This window comes from Pongo abelii, chromosome 6, assembly GCF_028885655.2.
Source record: "Pongo abelii isolate AG06213 chromosome 6, NHGRI_mPonAbe1-v2.0_pri, whole genome shotgun sequence".
Taxonomy (NCBI): domain Eukaryota; kingdom Metazoa; phylum Chordata; class Mammalia; order Primates; family Hominidae; genus Pongo; species Pongo abelii.
This window is the reverse complement of record NC_071991.2, coordinates 74,297,237-74,313,119: the sequence shown is the minus strand read 5'-3', so window position 1 is coordinate 74,313,119 and position 15,883 is coordinate 74,297,237. Positions and strand designations below refer to the sequence as shown.

Below are 15,883 nucleotides of genomic sequence, written 5' to 3'. Positions count from 1 at the left end.
GGAGTGTCCCAGGCTTGCCTCAAACTCCTGGGCTCAAACAATCTTCTTGTTTCAGCTTCCTGAGTAGCTGCGACTAAAGGCATTAAAGGCATATGCCTGCGCTTGCAGTAGTTTTCACTTTCTTCTAGCACAATCTGCTGGAGCTGAATAAGGCTGCCCCCTGCTAGTAAGGCCTGAGGTCTCCAGTTCACTACAGTCCTCTCTCAAACCACTTACTCATTTTTGTTAGTTGCCTAGTCCCTGGAGATATTTGAATATATAGTTCCTCATCTGCTTTGAGGGTACTGTTTCTTGTTGCTGATACTTGGGCTGCTGATGCCTTGTGGTCTCAATGTCTCACATCTATAATAGTAAAGCAACTCTTTTACTATAGCTTTTACTTTAGGACACAAGCTTGAGTCCACTGGGGACTAGGCCTATGTACATTTCAAAATGAACCTCGCTCTCTGTTCTGTTGTTTTTGAGTCATGTTTTGCTCCTTGGACTCTTAACTTAGGATGAGTTCTTTCCCAGTAGATTCATTGTTCAGATAAACATAGATTTCTGTAAGGGCACAACATTAGTTCCACTGACATGCTTACAGCTATTAAAAGTTCATAATAGGACCCCTGCTTCAGATGAATAGCCTCGGTACTGGAAAATCTACCTTCTTTCCAAAGTAGCTTTGATTTTCAGAAACATTTAAAAAGTCTGAATCAAGGCAGACAAATGAGATGATCAAGTTGAGTGGTAATGCCAATTAAGTCAACAGGATGTTGTGTCTATATAAAGTCATGTAACAGTTCTTCTTGTGTAATTGATTTAACTGGCTTTGATGGCAGTCCAAGTTATAAATATTTTTGAGACTTTGCTAATGATAACTCATTTAATTCCTAAAACTAATTCATTAGAATTGGAGACCTATTTTTGTTACAGAGAAGGAAGAAAGTTAGAGAAGGAGAGGGAAATTGATGCATAAATAGGGAAGCTGAATAGTGTTTGACCACTTTAGGTGAATCTTTATGTTGTATAATTAATTTGTTGGTAGTAGTTTGAATTCTGTGAACTTTATATATGTTCCAAGTAAAGATGCAAAAAGGTCAAAAATACGTTTTGACTTAAATTACGCTATTACTTTCATCCTCTAGTTTAAATAATTTCCCATTTCCCTTTTTAATTTTGGAGTTTCTGTTGTATGATTGGACTTTCTGTTGTATGATGTAGAGTATCTTTTCATATGCTTATTTGCCTTTTTTTTTTGAGATGGAGTCTTGCTCTGTTGTTCTGGCTGGAGTGCAGTGACACGATCTTGGCTCACTGCAACCTCTGTCTCCCAGGTTCCTGCGATTCTCGTGCCTCAGCTTCCTGTGTAGCTGGGATTACAGGCACACACTACTACACCTGACTAATTTTTTATTTTTAGTAGAGACGGGGTTTCACCATGTTGGCCAGGCTGGTCTCAAACTCCGGACCTCAAGTGATCCACCTGCCTTGGCCTCCCAAAGTGCTGGGATTACAGGCGTGAGCCACCACACCCACCCTTATTTACCTTTTGTATATTTTCTTGGATGAGGTGTCTATTCAGATCTTTTGCCCATTTTTAAAAATTGGGTTGTTTTCTTATTGTTAAGTTTTAAGAGTTCCTTGTATATTTTGGATAACAGTTCTTTATCAGATAGGTCTTTTGCAAATATTTTCTCCCAGTCTGTAGCTTGTGTTTTTATTCTCTTGAAGTTATCTCTCACAGAGCAGAAGTTTTACATTTTAATGGAGTCCAACTTATAAATTATTTCTTTTTGTTATGCTTTTGGTCTTGTATCTAAAAAGTCATTACTATGCCTGAGGTTATCTAGATTTTATCCCATGTTATTTTCTAGTTTTATAATTTTTTAATTATAAATTTTCTTAATTAAAAATTTAAAAATTTTTATAGTTTTGCATTTCACATTTGGGCCTGAATTAATTTTTGTTACGAGTATAAGGTCTGTCTCGGAATTCATTATTTTGCATGTGTGTGTTCAGTTTTTCTATCACCATTTGTTAAAAAAGCTGTCTGTGCTCCCTTATATTGTCTTTGCTCGTTTGTCAAAGATCAGTTGACTATATTTATTTGGGTCTTTTTCTGGGCTCAGTTTGTTCATCAGCTGACCTATATGTCTATTCTTTGATTAATACCACACTGTCTTGATTACTGCAGCTTCATAGTAAGTCTTGAAGTTGAGTAGTGTTACTCCTTTGACTTGTTTTTTTTCCTTCAATATTATGTTAGCTCTTCTGGGTTTTTTGCCTCTCCATGTAAACTTTAGAGTCAGTTTGCAGTATCTACAAAATTACATCCTGGAATTTTGATTGGGATTTTATTGAATCTATAGATCAAGTTGGGAAGAAATGACATCTTGACAATATTGAGCCTTTTTATTCATGAACATAATAAACATTTATTTAGTTCTTTGATTTCTTTCATCAGAGTTTTGTAGTTTTCTTCATAGAGATCTTGGCAATATTTTGTTAGATTTATATCTAAGTATTTTATTTTTTGGGGGGTGCTAATGTAAATGGAATTTTGTTTTTAATTTCAGTTCTACTTGTTCATTGCTTTCATAAGAAAGCAATTGGCTTTTGTATATTAACTTTGTATGCTGCAGTCTTGCTATAATTGCTTTTTAGTTCCAGGAAATGGCTGCTCTTTCAGATTTTCTACTTAGACAGTCATGTCATCTGAAAGCAAAGATAATTTTATTTCTTTCTTTCCAGTGTGTATATTTTGGTTTCCCTTTCTTGTCTTATTACCTGATGTTGAAAGCAGTAGTGACAGAGAACATCCTTGCCTCATACCTCATCTTTGTGGGCAAGCTTCTAGTTTCTAATCGTTAAGTATGATGTTAGCTATAGGTTTTTTTGTAGAGTTTCTTTGTGCTCTAGTTGAGGAAATTACTCCTTATTTCTGTTTGTGTTTTTTTTTTACTTGTTTGTTTGTTTTGAGACAGAGTCTCACTCTGTCACCCAGGCTGGAGTGCAGTGGCGCAATTTCGGCTCACTGGAACCTGTACCTCCTGAGTTCAAGTGATTCTCCTGCCTCAGCCTCCCCTAATGTGTATAATTTTAAAAGGTGCCTCAAGATTCCTCATGCAGGAGATGGGAAGGATCATCCTTTGAGAGACATTGGTTTAGAAGAAAGTAAAAATGGGGGGGATAAAAGGAACTCTACAATGTGGATGATGTCATGCTGGAGCTTAGACAGCCACAGGTATAGGTCAAGGGAGGAGCCAGAGCAATGTAGAATGAAGTATGGTTCCTGGTATAAGGCAAGTATCAGGTTGACAGTGAGGTTTCTAAAAATTAAGACTTTTTATTTTATTTATTTATTTATTTTTGAGACGGAGTTTTGCTCTAGTTGCCCAGGCTGGAGTGCAATGGAGCAATCTCGACTCACTGCAACCTCCACCTCCTGGGTTCAAGCAATTCTCCTTTCTCAGCCTCCCAGAGTAGCTGGGACTACAGGCATGCGCCACCACACCCAGCTAATTTTTTGTATTTTTATTAGAGACGGGATTTCTCCATGTTGGTCAAGCTGGTCTTGAACTCCCCCGCCTCTGGTGATCCACCCGTCTCTGCCTCCCAAGGTGCTGGGATTACAGGCATGAGCCACCACACCTGGCCAAAAATTAAGACTTTTTATTCCTCTTAATAATGGTTAGGGCAAGCACAGGAAAGAAGAGGCAAAAATGAAATGCTGATGACAAAAATTAATGGTGTGAGCACCAATAGAAGGTTGAGGGTCAATGCAGATGCAAGCTTGGGTAGTATCTGCTAAACAGATGTGCCGCCTCTTGCTCCAGCTCTTCTACTGTCTTCAGGGTGATTTTTCTTTCTTTCTTTTTTTTTTTTTTGAGACGGAGTCTCACTCTGTCACCAGGCTGGAGTGCAGTGGCATGAACTCGGCTCACTGTAATCTCCGCCTCCTGGGTTCAAGTGATTCTCCTGCCTCAGCCTCCCAAGTAGCTGGGATTACAGGCGTGTGCCTCCACACCCAGCTAATTTTTGTGTTTTTAGTAGAGATGGGGTTTCACCATTTTGGCCAGGATGGTCTTGATCTCCTGACCTCGTGGTCCGCCCGCGTTGGCCTCCCAAAGTGCTGGTGCATATCTGTTCATATTATTTTCTGCTTAAAATCAGTCCCTTAAAAATAAAGTTCACACTAATAGCAAGACTGTCTGAGATCCCATACCCTGACCATTTGAATGACTTGTCTTTTTCTCCAGTGTTTGGGGGCTTTCATACATGCTTTTCCTTTTACCCAGATTCCTCTTGTTCCACAAATATAACCTAAATACATAGGGGTTAAGCCAGTGTTTACCATTTGTCTTCCTGTTATTTGGAGATTTGAAAAATCTTATTTTTAATTTTATTTTTAAAGATTTTATTGTGTATATTTAAGGTATACAATGTGTTGTTATGGGATATATATGGATAGTAAAAAGGTTACTGTAGTGAAAGAAATGAACATATCCATCATCTCACATAATTACCCAATTTTTAAAAAGTTTACCAAGTCCATCCTTCTGCAGAAATTACCCATTTTTTTGTTTGTGTGACAAGAACAGCTAAAATTTATATTTAGCATGAATCCCATATACAGTACAAGTTTATTACCTTGAAAAATCTTAATTCATTAAAATATTTTTTCTTAATTATAAGTAACATATGAGTAGATATGTAAAAATAGTTATGCTGTCTGTCTCAACTCTACTTCTCTTTGCATAGGGAATCACTGTTAACAATTTGGTATGTATCTACCCCATCTGTTGTACCTTGTGTACCGGGAGTTTTTTAACTTTATTTTATTATGTAGATATATGTCCATTGTAGAAAACATCACTAGAAATAAGCTAAGAAAACATCTCCCAGTTGGGCTCGGTGGCTCACGCTTGTAATCCCAGCACTCTGGGAGGCTGAGGTGGGTGGATTGCTTGAGCTCAGGAGTTTGAGACCAGCCTGGGCAATGTGGTGAAACCCTGTCTCTACAAAAAATAGAAAAATCAGCCAGGTGTGGTGGCTTGCACCTGTAGTCTCAACTACTTGAACTGAGGTAGAGGATCACTTGAGCCAGGGAGTTCAAGGCTGCAGTGAACCAAGATTGCACCACTGCATTTCAGTATGGGCTACAGAGGAAGACTTTGTCTCAGAAAAAAAAAGAAAAGAAAAAGAAAACATCTCTCATAAACATACCACTTAGAGGTAAATATGCTTAAAACTTTAGTGTTTGTTCTTCCAGGCTTTTTTTTTTTTTTTTTTTGCTTGCTTGCTCATACATATATGCAAATATATATTTTTAATTTAATAGCCAATAATATGCACACTCTTCTTATAATCTCTATACCTCTATTGTCACTATGGTTTCTCCACACCCCACAGGATCCATTCAGGTACCATGAGTTGCACTTGTGTTATATCTCTTTAGTCTCCATTAATCTAGAACAATTTTTCTGCCTTTTTGTGGTGTTCATGATGTTGACACATTGAAGAATCTTAGTTTTTATAATGTCATATTGAATATCTCTCAGTCTGGATATATCTGATTGTTTTCTTGTGATTAGATTCAGTTTGAATTTTTTTTTATTGTGCTGGTGTTTAGTTCCCTTTATATCACATCAAAAGATGTATAATGTGGCTGGGTGCGGTGGCTCATGCCTGTAATCCCAGCACTTTGGGAGACCGAGGTGGGTGGATCACTTGAAGTCAGGAGTTCGAGACCAGCCTGGCCAACATGGTGAAATCCCGTCTCTACTAAAAATACAAAAATTAGCCTGTAATCCCAGCTAGTTGGGAGGCTGAGGCACAAGAATAGCTTGAACCTGGGAGGCGGAGGTTACAGTAAGCCAAGATTGTGCCACTGTACTCCAGCCTCAGCAACAGAGCAAGATTCCGTCTCAAAAAAAAAAAATGTATAATGTCAATTTATTGCATTATTGGTGATAGTTTAGGTGGTGTCAACCACAGACCTCTTAATTTTAAAGATTTTTTTTTTCTATTTGTAATTAATGAGAAATCTGTGGGGTAATAACTTTGAGACTCTGTTAATATGCTGTTCTCTAGCAACTTTTCCACTTAATAGTTTTAGCATCCTTGTCAAAGTCACTGATTACAATTACACTGATTACATATGTGGGCTGCAAGATGGAAATTTGCTAATTCCAATTCTAATTCCTCCTACATTTATTAGGAAGCATTTACTGTGTAAAGAAATTCTCTTCCCCTTTTTTTCCTTTTCAGTATTATTGTGAGCTCATATGTTATAATCTATTAACTGATTGCTGTTTCTGATACTTATTACATTGTCCAAATTTGACCAGTGAGAGTCCTTTAAGCAGGCCCTTGTGTATACACAAACACTTCTCTCTCCCTCTCACTCTTTCTCTGTTCACCACTTTTCTCTCTCCACCTCTAAATAAATTGGATAAATCCCAAAGATATTTTTCTACAACTTGCTTTGTTTCAGTCATCTGTTAATTCTGTAATTCTTCTCATGTCAGTGTACATGGGATATTTCATTCTTTTTAATGATACATAGAATGGCTCAACCATAATGTACTTATTTTTTTGTTTCAAGTTTTTCAATTATATATAGTGCTGACAAACATGTGCCATGTATATATATGTAATAATTTCTGTGGGATAGATACCTAGAAGTAAAAATTCTTTCTTTTTTTTTTTTAAATTTGAGACGGAGTCTCGTTCTGTCGCCAGGCTACAGTGCAAAGGCGAGATCTTGGCTCAGTGCAACCTCTGCCTCCTGGGTTCAAGCGATTCTCCCGCCTCAGCCTCCTGAGTAGCTGGGACTACAGGCATGCGCCACCTCACCCGGCTAATTTTTGTATTTTGAGTAGAGACAGGGTTTCACCATGTTGGCCAGGATGGTCTCAATCTCCTGACCTCGTGATCTGCCCACCTCTGCCTCACAAAGTGCTGGGATTACAGGGAAGTAAAATTTCTGAGTCAAAAGATAAGTGTATTTAAACTTCTAAAAACCATTTCCAGATTGACTACCAAAAAGACTGTACTAATTACCAACAATGCACAAAGTACTTGATAACATTGCATATTTGTAAATTTTCTTTTATTCTTTTGGATATAATCTCTTTATTACAATGTGCATTCACCTTATTAAGAATGAAGTGTGGTATCTTATGGCCATTTGCCACATTTTGTTTTCTGTTACTTGCCTGTCATTTTCTTAGTCATTTCTTTTCTTTTTTTTTTTTTCTGATGAAAACATACACATATATTTAGAGTTAGCCAGCTAGACTCAGTTTAGATGATCCCAATTTTGTTGGCAACATTCAAAGCATTGTAATCAGGAGCCAGTCGAACATATGCCTTCTTTTCTCCATCAGGCTGAATTAGGGCGTTGACACCTTGGCCACATCAATGTCATAGAGCTCCTTCACAGCCTGTTTGATCTAGTGCTTGTTGGCTTTAACTTCCACAGTGAACACAAGCATGTTGTTGTCTTCTCTCTTCTTCATGGCAGACTCAGTGGTCAGCAGAAACTTGATGATAGTATAGTAGTCAAGCTTGTTTCTCCTGGGGGCGCTCTTCCGAGGATATCTGGGCTGCCTCCAGAGTCTCAGTGTCTTGGGCTGCTGGAAGGTCGGTGACGTGTGGATCTTTTTTTTGGTGGCTGTGGACACCTTTCAACACTGCCTTCTTCGTCTTCAAAGCCTTCGGTTTGGCTTCAGCTTTAGGAGGGACAGGAGCTTCCTTCACTTTCGGCACCATCCTGTGAAAAGCATAGTCATTTCTTGTCCTGGCGCGGTGGCTGGCACCTATAATCCGAGCATGTTGGGAGCCTGAGGCATGTGGATCACCTGAGGTCAGGAGTTTGATACCAGCCTGGCTAATGTGGTGAAACTCTCTTCTCTACTAAAAATACAAAAAAATTGCCAGGTGTGGTGGTGGGCGCCTGTAATCCCAGCTACTCGGGAGGCTGAGGCAGGAGAATCTCTTGAACCCAGGAGGTGGAGGTTGCAGTGAGCTGAGATCGCGCCATTGCACTCCAGCCTGGGTAACAAGAGCGAAACTCTGTCTCACAAAAAAAAAAAAAAGAAAGAAAGAAAAGAAAAGCTTAGTTATTAGGTTCTCTTTGTCTTTTTCTCATTGACTTATTGGAATTCTTTTTTTAATGTTCTTTGTCTGTTATATGTGTTGCAAATATTTTCCATCCTTGCAAATGTTTTTTATGTTTTCCATCCTGCTCTGTATCCTTTAACTTTGTGATTTTTTTTTATTGTTTACAATTTTCTGTACAGTTAACACCTGTAGATTTTTTTTTCCCCCTTAACTCTTTTGGGACTAGTTTTTAAGTTTCAAAATGAATTTTTATCTAAAACTCAATCTAAAGAAAGGGACATTTTTAAAAGTGTAATAAGTAGCTAGTGTTGCTAGAGTCTTTTGTTTTTAAATACGGGTGCTTACAGTGACAGACTTCCATATTGTAATTCAGCCGTGCAATTTTTAAAAAACATCTCATGGTTAAATATGAACTTCATGAATACTTTATTTAGAGAAAACTATTTGCCCATCATAATACATGAATATTAAATAAAATGTGGAAAATATAGAACAGAGAGAAGAAAAAAACATTTCTAATTGTCCTAATATCCAGACAGCCATAGTATTTTGTTGCATTTCTTTTATCTTCTTTTTTTTTGAGAAATATGCTTATTCTCAAGTAATTGCATAAAGATTTTTAAGTTGAGATTTTGCTAAAAGATAGTATGCCAAATTTCGCTTATTGAATTTATAATTTTTACTGTAATTACTTTTCAGAGTGCTCACTTCATCTAAATCTCTTTTCTTTTTGAAATTTGAGGGCTGCAATGTGTCCTCAAATTTATCCTTAGTATAAATATCTTTGTGGGAAGATCTTCTAATATTAGGGTGTCTCTGACCGTGATGTCACTTATCCTGATATCCTGATTGTAGTGTGTCTGAAGGAAAATGTCAGGTATATGTTAGTACTTCACAGAAGTTAGGTAGTGTACTTACCAGCAGTTGCCCTCAGGTTTAGTTGCTATTCATTAAATGAGATAAGGCTTACTAAGAGATGTTTCCCCCTATTTATTTTTCAGTTTACTGTTAGCCTAGCCCAAGGCCATTTTTGTTTTTTAGTGTATGGAAGAAGATATCCTTAGGAGTGTTTACTGGATAGTAGAATATGTTCAAGTTATAACCATTTGGTACTTTACTTCTTTTGTGCTTTAGGACAGGGGTCCCCAACCAGGTGGTACTGGTCCTTGGCCTGTTAGGAACTGGGCCTCACAGCAGGGGGTGAGCAGCTGGTGAGGGAGCATTACTGCCGGAGCTCCACCTCGTCGGATCAGTGGCAGCATTGGATTCTCCTGGAAGCGCGAACACTGTTGTGAACTGCACATACGAGGGATCTAGGTTTCATACTTCTTATAAGAATGTGATGCCTGATGATCTGAGGTGGAACAGTTTCATCCAAAATAATCCCCCTGTCCCATCCATGGAAAGATTGTTTTCCACGAAACCAGTCCCTGTTGCCAAAAAGGTTGGGGACCAATGCTTTAGGATATATTTCTGACAGGTATTATGCATGTTGTAGGTACTGTCTTTCTCGTAAATAATATTACTCATTTAAAAATCTTTTTTGGCTGGGTGCGGTGGCTCATGCCTGTAATCCCAGCACTTTGGGAGGCTGAGGTGGGTGGATCATGAGGTCAGGAGATTGAGACCATCCTGACTAACATGGTGAAACCCCGTCTCTACTAAAAATACAAAAAAATTAGCCGGGCGTGGTGGCGGGTGCCTGTAGTCCCAGTTACTTGGAAGGCTGAGGCAGGAGAATGGCTTGAACCTGGGAGGTGGAGCTTGCAGTGAGCCGAGATCACGCCACTGTACTCCCAGCCTGGGTAACAGAGCGAGACTCCGTCTCAAAAAAAAAAAAAAGTCTTTTTTATTGATGAGTTTCATAGTCAAAAGCCTAATGATATATTAAGTACAGAAAAAGTGTTTTAAGTTTTTAAATGGCAACTTTTATATACCTGTTTTATATATACTGAAATATAATTAGGATAGATATTATTAAACACATACTGCAGATGAAATAACTAAGCTTCAGAGATTTGATTTGTTCAAAGTTACACAGCTAGAAGGTGGAAGACTGAAAGTCTGCTGGCCCCTGTGTGAAAAGCTGAATGGGGAACATTTCCACTGATTTGAATTATCCATACCTTTGTACAACTCAAAACAATTGTAAACACATATTTTTATTTTCTTAAATATGAGTTGTGTACATTGCATATATTAGTCAAAGATTGATCCTAATTAAATGGCCATAGAAACGTGTCTTCTCTATTACCCACTGGAAACACATTGAGCACATATGAAATGAGTTTTATGTGTTTATACATTGTTTATTTTGTTTACCCATAGGAAAAAGAAAATATTTTTCCCATACTTGTGTTTTATATGGAAGAGAGAAAGATTTTATAACGTATTTAGTCACTAATTAAAATGAATTGGAGCGGATATACAGTGCTAGAACTTTGGTCTAGAGCTCAGTAAACCCAACAGATATGACAGAGAAATATGGGATAAGTGGCAGGTAAAAGTGGCAAGTAAAGAACTCTATAAAGATAATGACACAGTATGGATCATTTCTCAGGGACAGTGAAGCTGAAGAAAAAATACATACACACTTGCTGGTTGTTCTTTGAGCTTGCACAACACCATTCTTCCAGATTACAAAGGAAGAATTTCTTGGGAATGGATTTCAGAATCATTCCTAAGATTGTTTGTAGGAGGTTTAAAACTCTGTGCAAATGTGCACGTTTGCTATGTGTGTGGAATATTCTTTAAAAATATAATTGAAAATTTTCTTTATTCTAAAAAAGTGAACTGCTGTGATTTACCTTGATTTGGCTGAATGAAGTTAATAAATTGGATAGCTCCTTAAGGGCTTTATTCTCTTGGTAATTGCCTACTTATGTGAATGCAGATTTTATCTAGTTTGAATTTGTTTCAAAGGAACATTATTTTGTAAAGAAAATATATATTTTTTCCCATGTGGTATTGCATAGCACATTGAGAAAATAGATTGATGATATTGTTTCATTTTATGATTTTTCTTTGAATATAATGTTTTGTTCTTTTATTGGAAATAAAACTGATCCCAAGAAGAAAATTATATTTCCTTTTAATTTTATGATAGTGCATTTAAAATAATGTATATCTAGACAAGGTGATGAAGATGATGATTGCCAACCACAATTTAATGACATTAAAGAAATTAATGAGTTTTGATTCCTTTGCTTATCTTGTGTGTTATAGTCTAACTCCTTTTAAATCTTTTCTTTGACATTTTATATGACTTTCAGATTGTGTGTGTATATATGATATATATAATTATGTATTAAAGTATATTAATTAAAAATATTAATTAAATGAAATTATTATATAGTTTAATTTATAACTATTAATATTAACTATATTTAGCATAACTATTAACATAGTATATATGAAATCCATATATACATATATATATACACACACACATGCATAATCTGAAAAAATATATATACTTTTTTAAGACGAGATTTTGCTCTGTTGCCCAGGCTGGTTCACTGGCACCCTTCACATCCCAGGCTCAAGTGATTCTTCCACCTCAGCCTTTCTAGCAGCTGAGACTACCGTGTGTGCCACCATGCTTGGCTAAACTCTCTTTTTTGTATTTTTTGTAGAGAGAGGGCCTCATTATGTTGCCCAGGCTGATCTGAAACTCTGGGCTCAAGCGATCATCCTGCCTCAGCCTCCCAAAGCATTGGGATTGCAGGCATTAACTACAAGCCTTGGCTGACTTTCAGATTTTATTAAAATTCGCTGTTATAAAACGTTTGAATAGCATAAGGATAACAATTAAACAGTCACTTGAAGCAGCTTGTGTAAGTCATAGCTGCAAACCAACTTTTTAGTTTTTTGCTTACTATTAGGTTATTTTAATTATGATCTATATTAGGTAAGTAGTGCTTTAATGAAATACTTACATGTAACCACTGACATATAATGACGGCTAGTTAATTAATGATGGTAATTTAAAATTATTTACTAATTGTATATGGCTCTTTTCCTTTCTCATGGGTGATTTGTTTAACTCAGTATTCATTCATTTATATACTGTAGTTATTTATTTATTTTAGTTTGAATTTCTTTGATGGTTGTGAGAAGTCACTCTCCAATTTAGGCTCCTGGTTGTCTGGTTAGTGTTTACCAGTTCAAATAATCACATGATCTTACATTGGATATATATAAACTTATCCATATGGTGAAGTCTTTTAGAAGACTATCATGTTAAATGTTTCTCGTTGTGGCTTATTTAATGTCATCAGTTTATTGGGGGTTACTTTGGGTGCCCCTTAGAACTTGGCACCAAGACCTATCCTCTTAGAATAAACCTGGTTAAAAGGATGTTGGGATGGCTGTTATTTTATCTTTAGAAATGACCTATCTTGAGATGTAATAAATGTGTCTTAGGAGACTGGAGAAATGCCCAAACCTAAAGGTGATACTTCAGGACAAGAATTAAGTTGCAATGTATTCATTATTATATATGCTTTAAATTGTTTCTTTGAAGGATGTTTTACATTAGGGCAGTGCCTTCCTTTTTAGAGGACGGGAAATTTGATAATAAGTTAGTGTGTGTCCATTACCATTTGGGAAAAAGAAATCTATTTAGGAGTCATGACTGTCATCAGTAGAGAAGTGTACTTCATTGTTGGTTATCAGTAAGTAGTTCAGCATGGTTTTTTATAGTCTGAATGAAATACTCTCTCAGAACTTTTCAGTTTGCATTTACCAGATTCCATCTTTATTATACTTTGGTGGTAGTAATAGAAACTTCTAGGCATCTTGATGCTGAGACAGTTATTTATGATTATGGATGTGACATTGCTTACTAGCAGATTTTGTTGGTTTCTAAGGTACTGACAGCCTCATCAATGCTGACTGAGTTCACTGACAAAATTGAGTTGTAGGAATTTTAATGATCAAAACCTGATTTACCAAGATATTGTCAATGAAGTCCTGCCTGAATTTCTTATTGCAGCTTTGATAAATAGTCTACTCTTTTAAACTCAAAATCAGGGAAAATACTTTGACTATAAAAATTTTAGGCAGATCTGGAAGCCTAAATAGTAACTTTAAATATACAGTCACCCGTCGGTATACCTAGGGGATTGGTTCCAGGACCCCTGCAGATACCAAAATTAGCACATATTCAAGTCCCACAGTCGGACCTGGGGAACTTGGGTTTATGAAAAGTTGATGCTTTGTATGTGTGAGTTTTGTATCCCACAAGTGTATTTTCACTCTGTGTTGTGTTGAAAGAAATCTGCATATAAGTGCACCTGACCAGTTCAAACCTGTGTTGTTGCATTGTCAACTGTAACTTGTAATTCCAGAGATGTATATAAGGAAACTTTGCTTTTGATAATTGGAGGGCAATTGAATTGAAGTATGACATGTCGTACTCTAAAATGTAAAGGACATTGCCAAGTTGCCTTGTTTGTTGGATGTGTTCATGAGAATCTTTAAGCATTTTTATTACATTAGCTGCCTAAATAATATGATGAACTCCTCTCAGAATATTGAGTTTCGTGAGTGATAAGAGGAAAAAAGAGAATGACATATTGTTTTCATCCATTTCAGTTATAGACAAATTCTCACAGAAGACAGAATAATTTAAAATTTTTAAACAGATTAAATACATCATAGAGGTAGAGATTGGCTCAGTTGTGCATGGAACTCAGTCTGTCTAACATTATTACTCTGAACTTTTCAAACTGTTCTATAGCTTTAGGTGCATAACTTTGCTTTTACAATTGTATTATACCTGTTTATATTATAATCTGCCACCTCCAAAATTAGATCAAAGACTTTTTTGTTTGTATGTTTGTTTTGCATGAGTTTGGTCTTTTATATATATATTTTAGTACCTGGTACAAAGGGACCTCAATAAGTATTTACCAACCAATAATTAATCTAAATTCTTTAATGACAACTTGTATTTTTTATATTTTATATTTTTATTTTTTATGAGATGGAATTTTGCTCTTGGCACCCAGGCTGGAGTGCAGTGGCGCAATCTTGGCTCACTGTAACCTTTGCCTCCTGGGTTCAAGCGATTCTCCTGCCTCAGCTTCTCGAGTAGCTGGGATTCTGGGCACCTGCCACCACGCCTGGATAATTTTTGTGTTTTTAGTAGAGATGAGGTTTCACTGTGTTGGCCAGGCTGGTCTCGAACTCCTGACCTCAGGTGATCTGCCCACCTCGGCCTCCCAAAGTGCTGGGAATACAGGCATGAGCCACTGCACCCGGCCTAATTTTTATATTTTTTAAATTAAAAATTTATGTTTTCCCACCTTTAATGCCTTTACAGTAGGACTAAAACTATTTTTAAAATGTCATTTATTTCATTGTGTATACTACATTAGGTGAAAAAGTATATAAAATGAGTTTATTTCTGTATTTTAATACATTTCTTATAGATCACTGGTGTTTCATATCTTTTTCCTCATCTCTTCCCTTTGCTATTCTTTTTCGTGATTTTATGTGACTTTAACAAAATAAACCCTATTTAATCATAGTGTTTTTGTTTTTTTTAGGTTGTTATGGAGTCGATGGAGAGAGTGACTCTATTATGAGTTCAGCTTCTGAAAACTCCACCGAACCTTGGTTTTGTGATGCCTGTAAATGTGGTGTTTCTCCTAGCTGTGAACTGTGTCCTAATCAGGATGGAATTTTCAAGGAGACAGATGCTGGAAGGTTAATGTCCTAATTATGTTGGTTCATATGTTTGCTTTATAATGTGTCTGCCTTTGACTTCCCTGTTCTGTTTGTGATTATCCAGGTTACACACTTTCGTTTGATTGCTTCTTTGTATCTTCTTGGCATAGAATAAATGACCAGTGGGATACAGATGGAGAAGGGTGAGAGGAAAGACCATTTATTGAGTACCTGCATTTGCCTTTATATCCATAATCTTATTTAATCTTAATAATTGACCCTATGATGAGGCAGGTGGTAAAGTTTCTCATTTTATAGGTGTATAATACCCAGGGCTCAGATTATTTAAATAACTTATCAGTTCAAGACCACAAACTGGTGAATGGTCAATTTTGACCCTAGATCTGTATAACTTTATATCAGGAGATAGAACTTAATACAGTGATTTAAAAAGGAGAAGTTTAGTATAAAGAATTATTAAGCTGTGATAAAAGAGTCACTATAAGGTATAAAAAAACTCTAAAGGATGCTCTGGGGCTGAGGGAGATTATCCAAGGAATGACAAAATTGGAATGATGACCTCCTACCCTAGGTTGGGGTTCAGGCTTTGTTGGAGAAATTGTAGTTAAACCCTACTGGATGGAGAGAAGTATGCTGGTTATAGCCTAGACCAAATTTTGTCTTCAGTTCGTGGCAAGTAGGTGGCTGGGTACAGTCTGCTGGGAGAACTGGGGCACTGGTTTGAAACCTGGAGAGTATGCTATCTGTGTTGAGAGGGCCATGGAAAAATGATCTTCATGTTGGGCCAGGGCTGTGAGGTCACTGAAGGACTGTGTATATGGCTGGGGCAGAGCACAGGAGGAAGTACTCCACCCATACCTGCTGAAAAGCCCCTCCCTTCTATGAGACCTCCTGCCATTGAGTTTATAGCTCCCTCTACCATTGAGCTTAGTGTCATGCTCACTCTGAGAAGAAATGCTGAAGAAATTCTGTCCATTATTGCAGAGTAGGTATCGAAGCATGAACGAGAGGCAATTAAATCAATAAGTGGCACAAAGACCTGTGTTCTTTTTACTACATTCACACTCATGTTTGTTAA

At 36.9% G+C, this 15,883-nt stretch overlaps 1 protein-coding gene and 1 pseudogene across 16 annotated transcripts in view; one reads left to right on the top strand and one right to left on the bottom strand.

The window, feature by feature from the left end:
- Window positions 1-15,883, top strand: part of PHF14 (PHD finger protein 14) — a 198,138-nt gene that overhangs the window by 25,209 nt on the left and 157,046 nt on the right. For all 16 annotated transcript variants that reach the window (XR_008527060.2, XM_054559440.2, XM_009242979.4 and 13 more), the window contains exon 5: window positions 14,664-14,823. Coding sequence is in view for 15 of the 16 variants with exons in the window: in XM_054559440.2 (XP_054415415.1) it covers window positions 14,664-14,823 (160 nt within the window). In the remaining variant the exon portion in view is untranslated. The remainder of the gene's footprint in view (window positions 1-14,663; window positions 14,824-15,883) is intronic.
- On the bottom strand, window positions 7,291-7,758 carry LOC134761772 (large ribosomal subunit protein uL23-like; annotated as a pseudogene).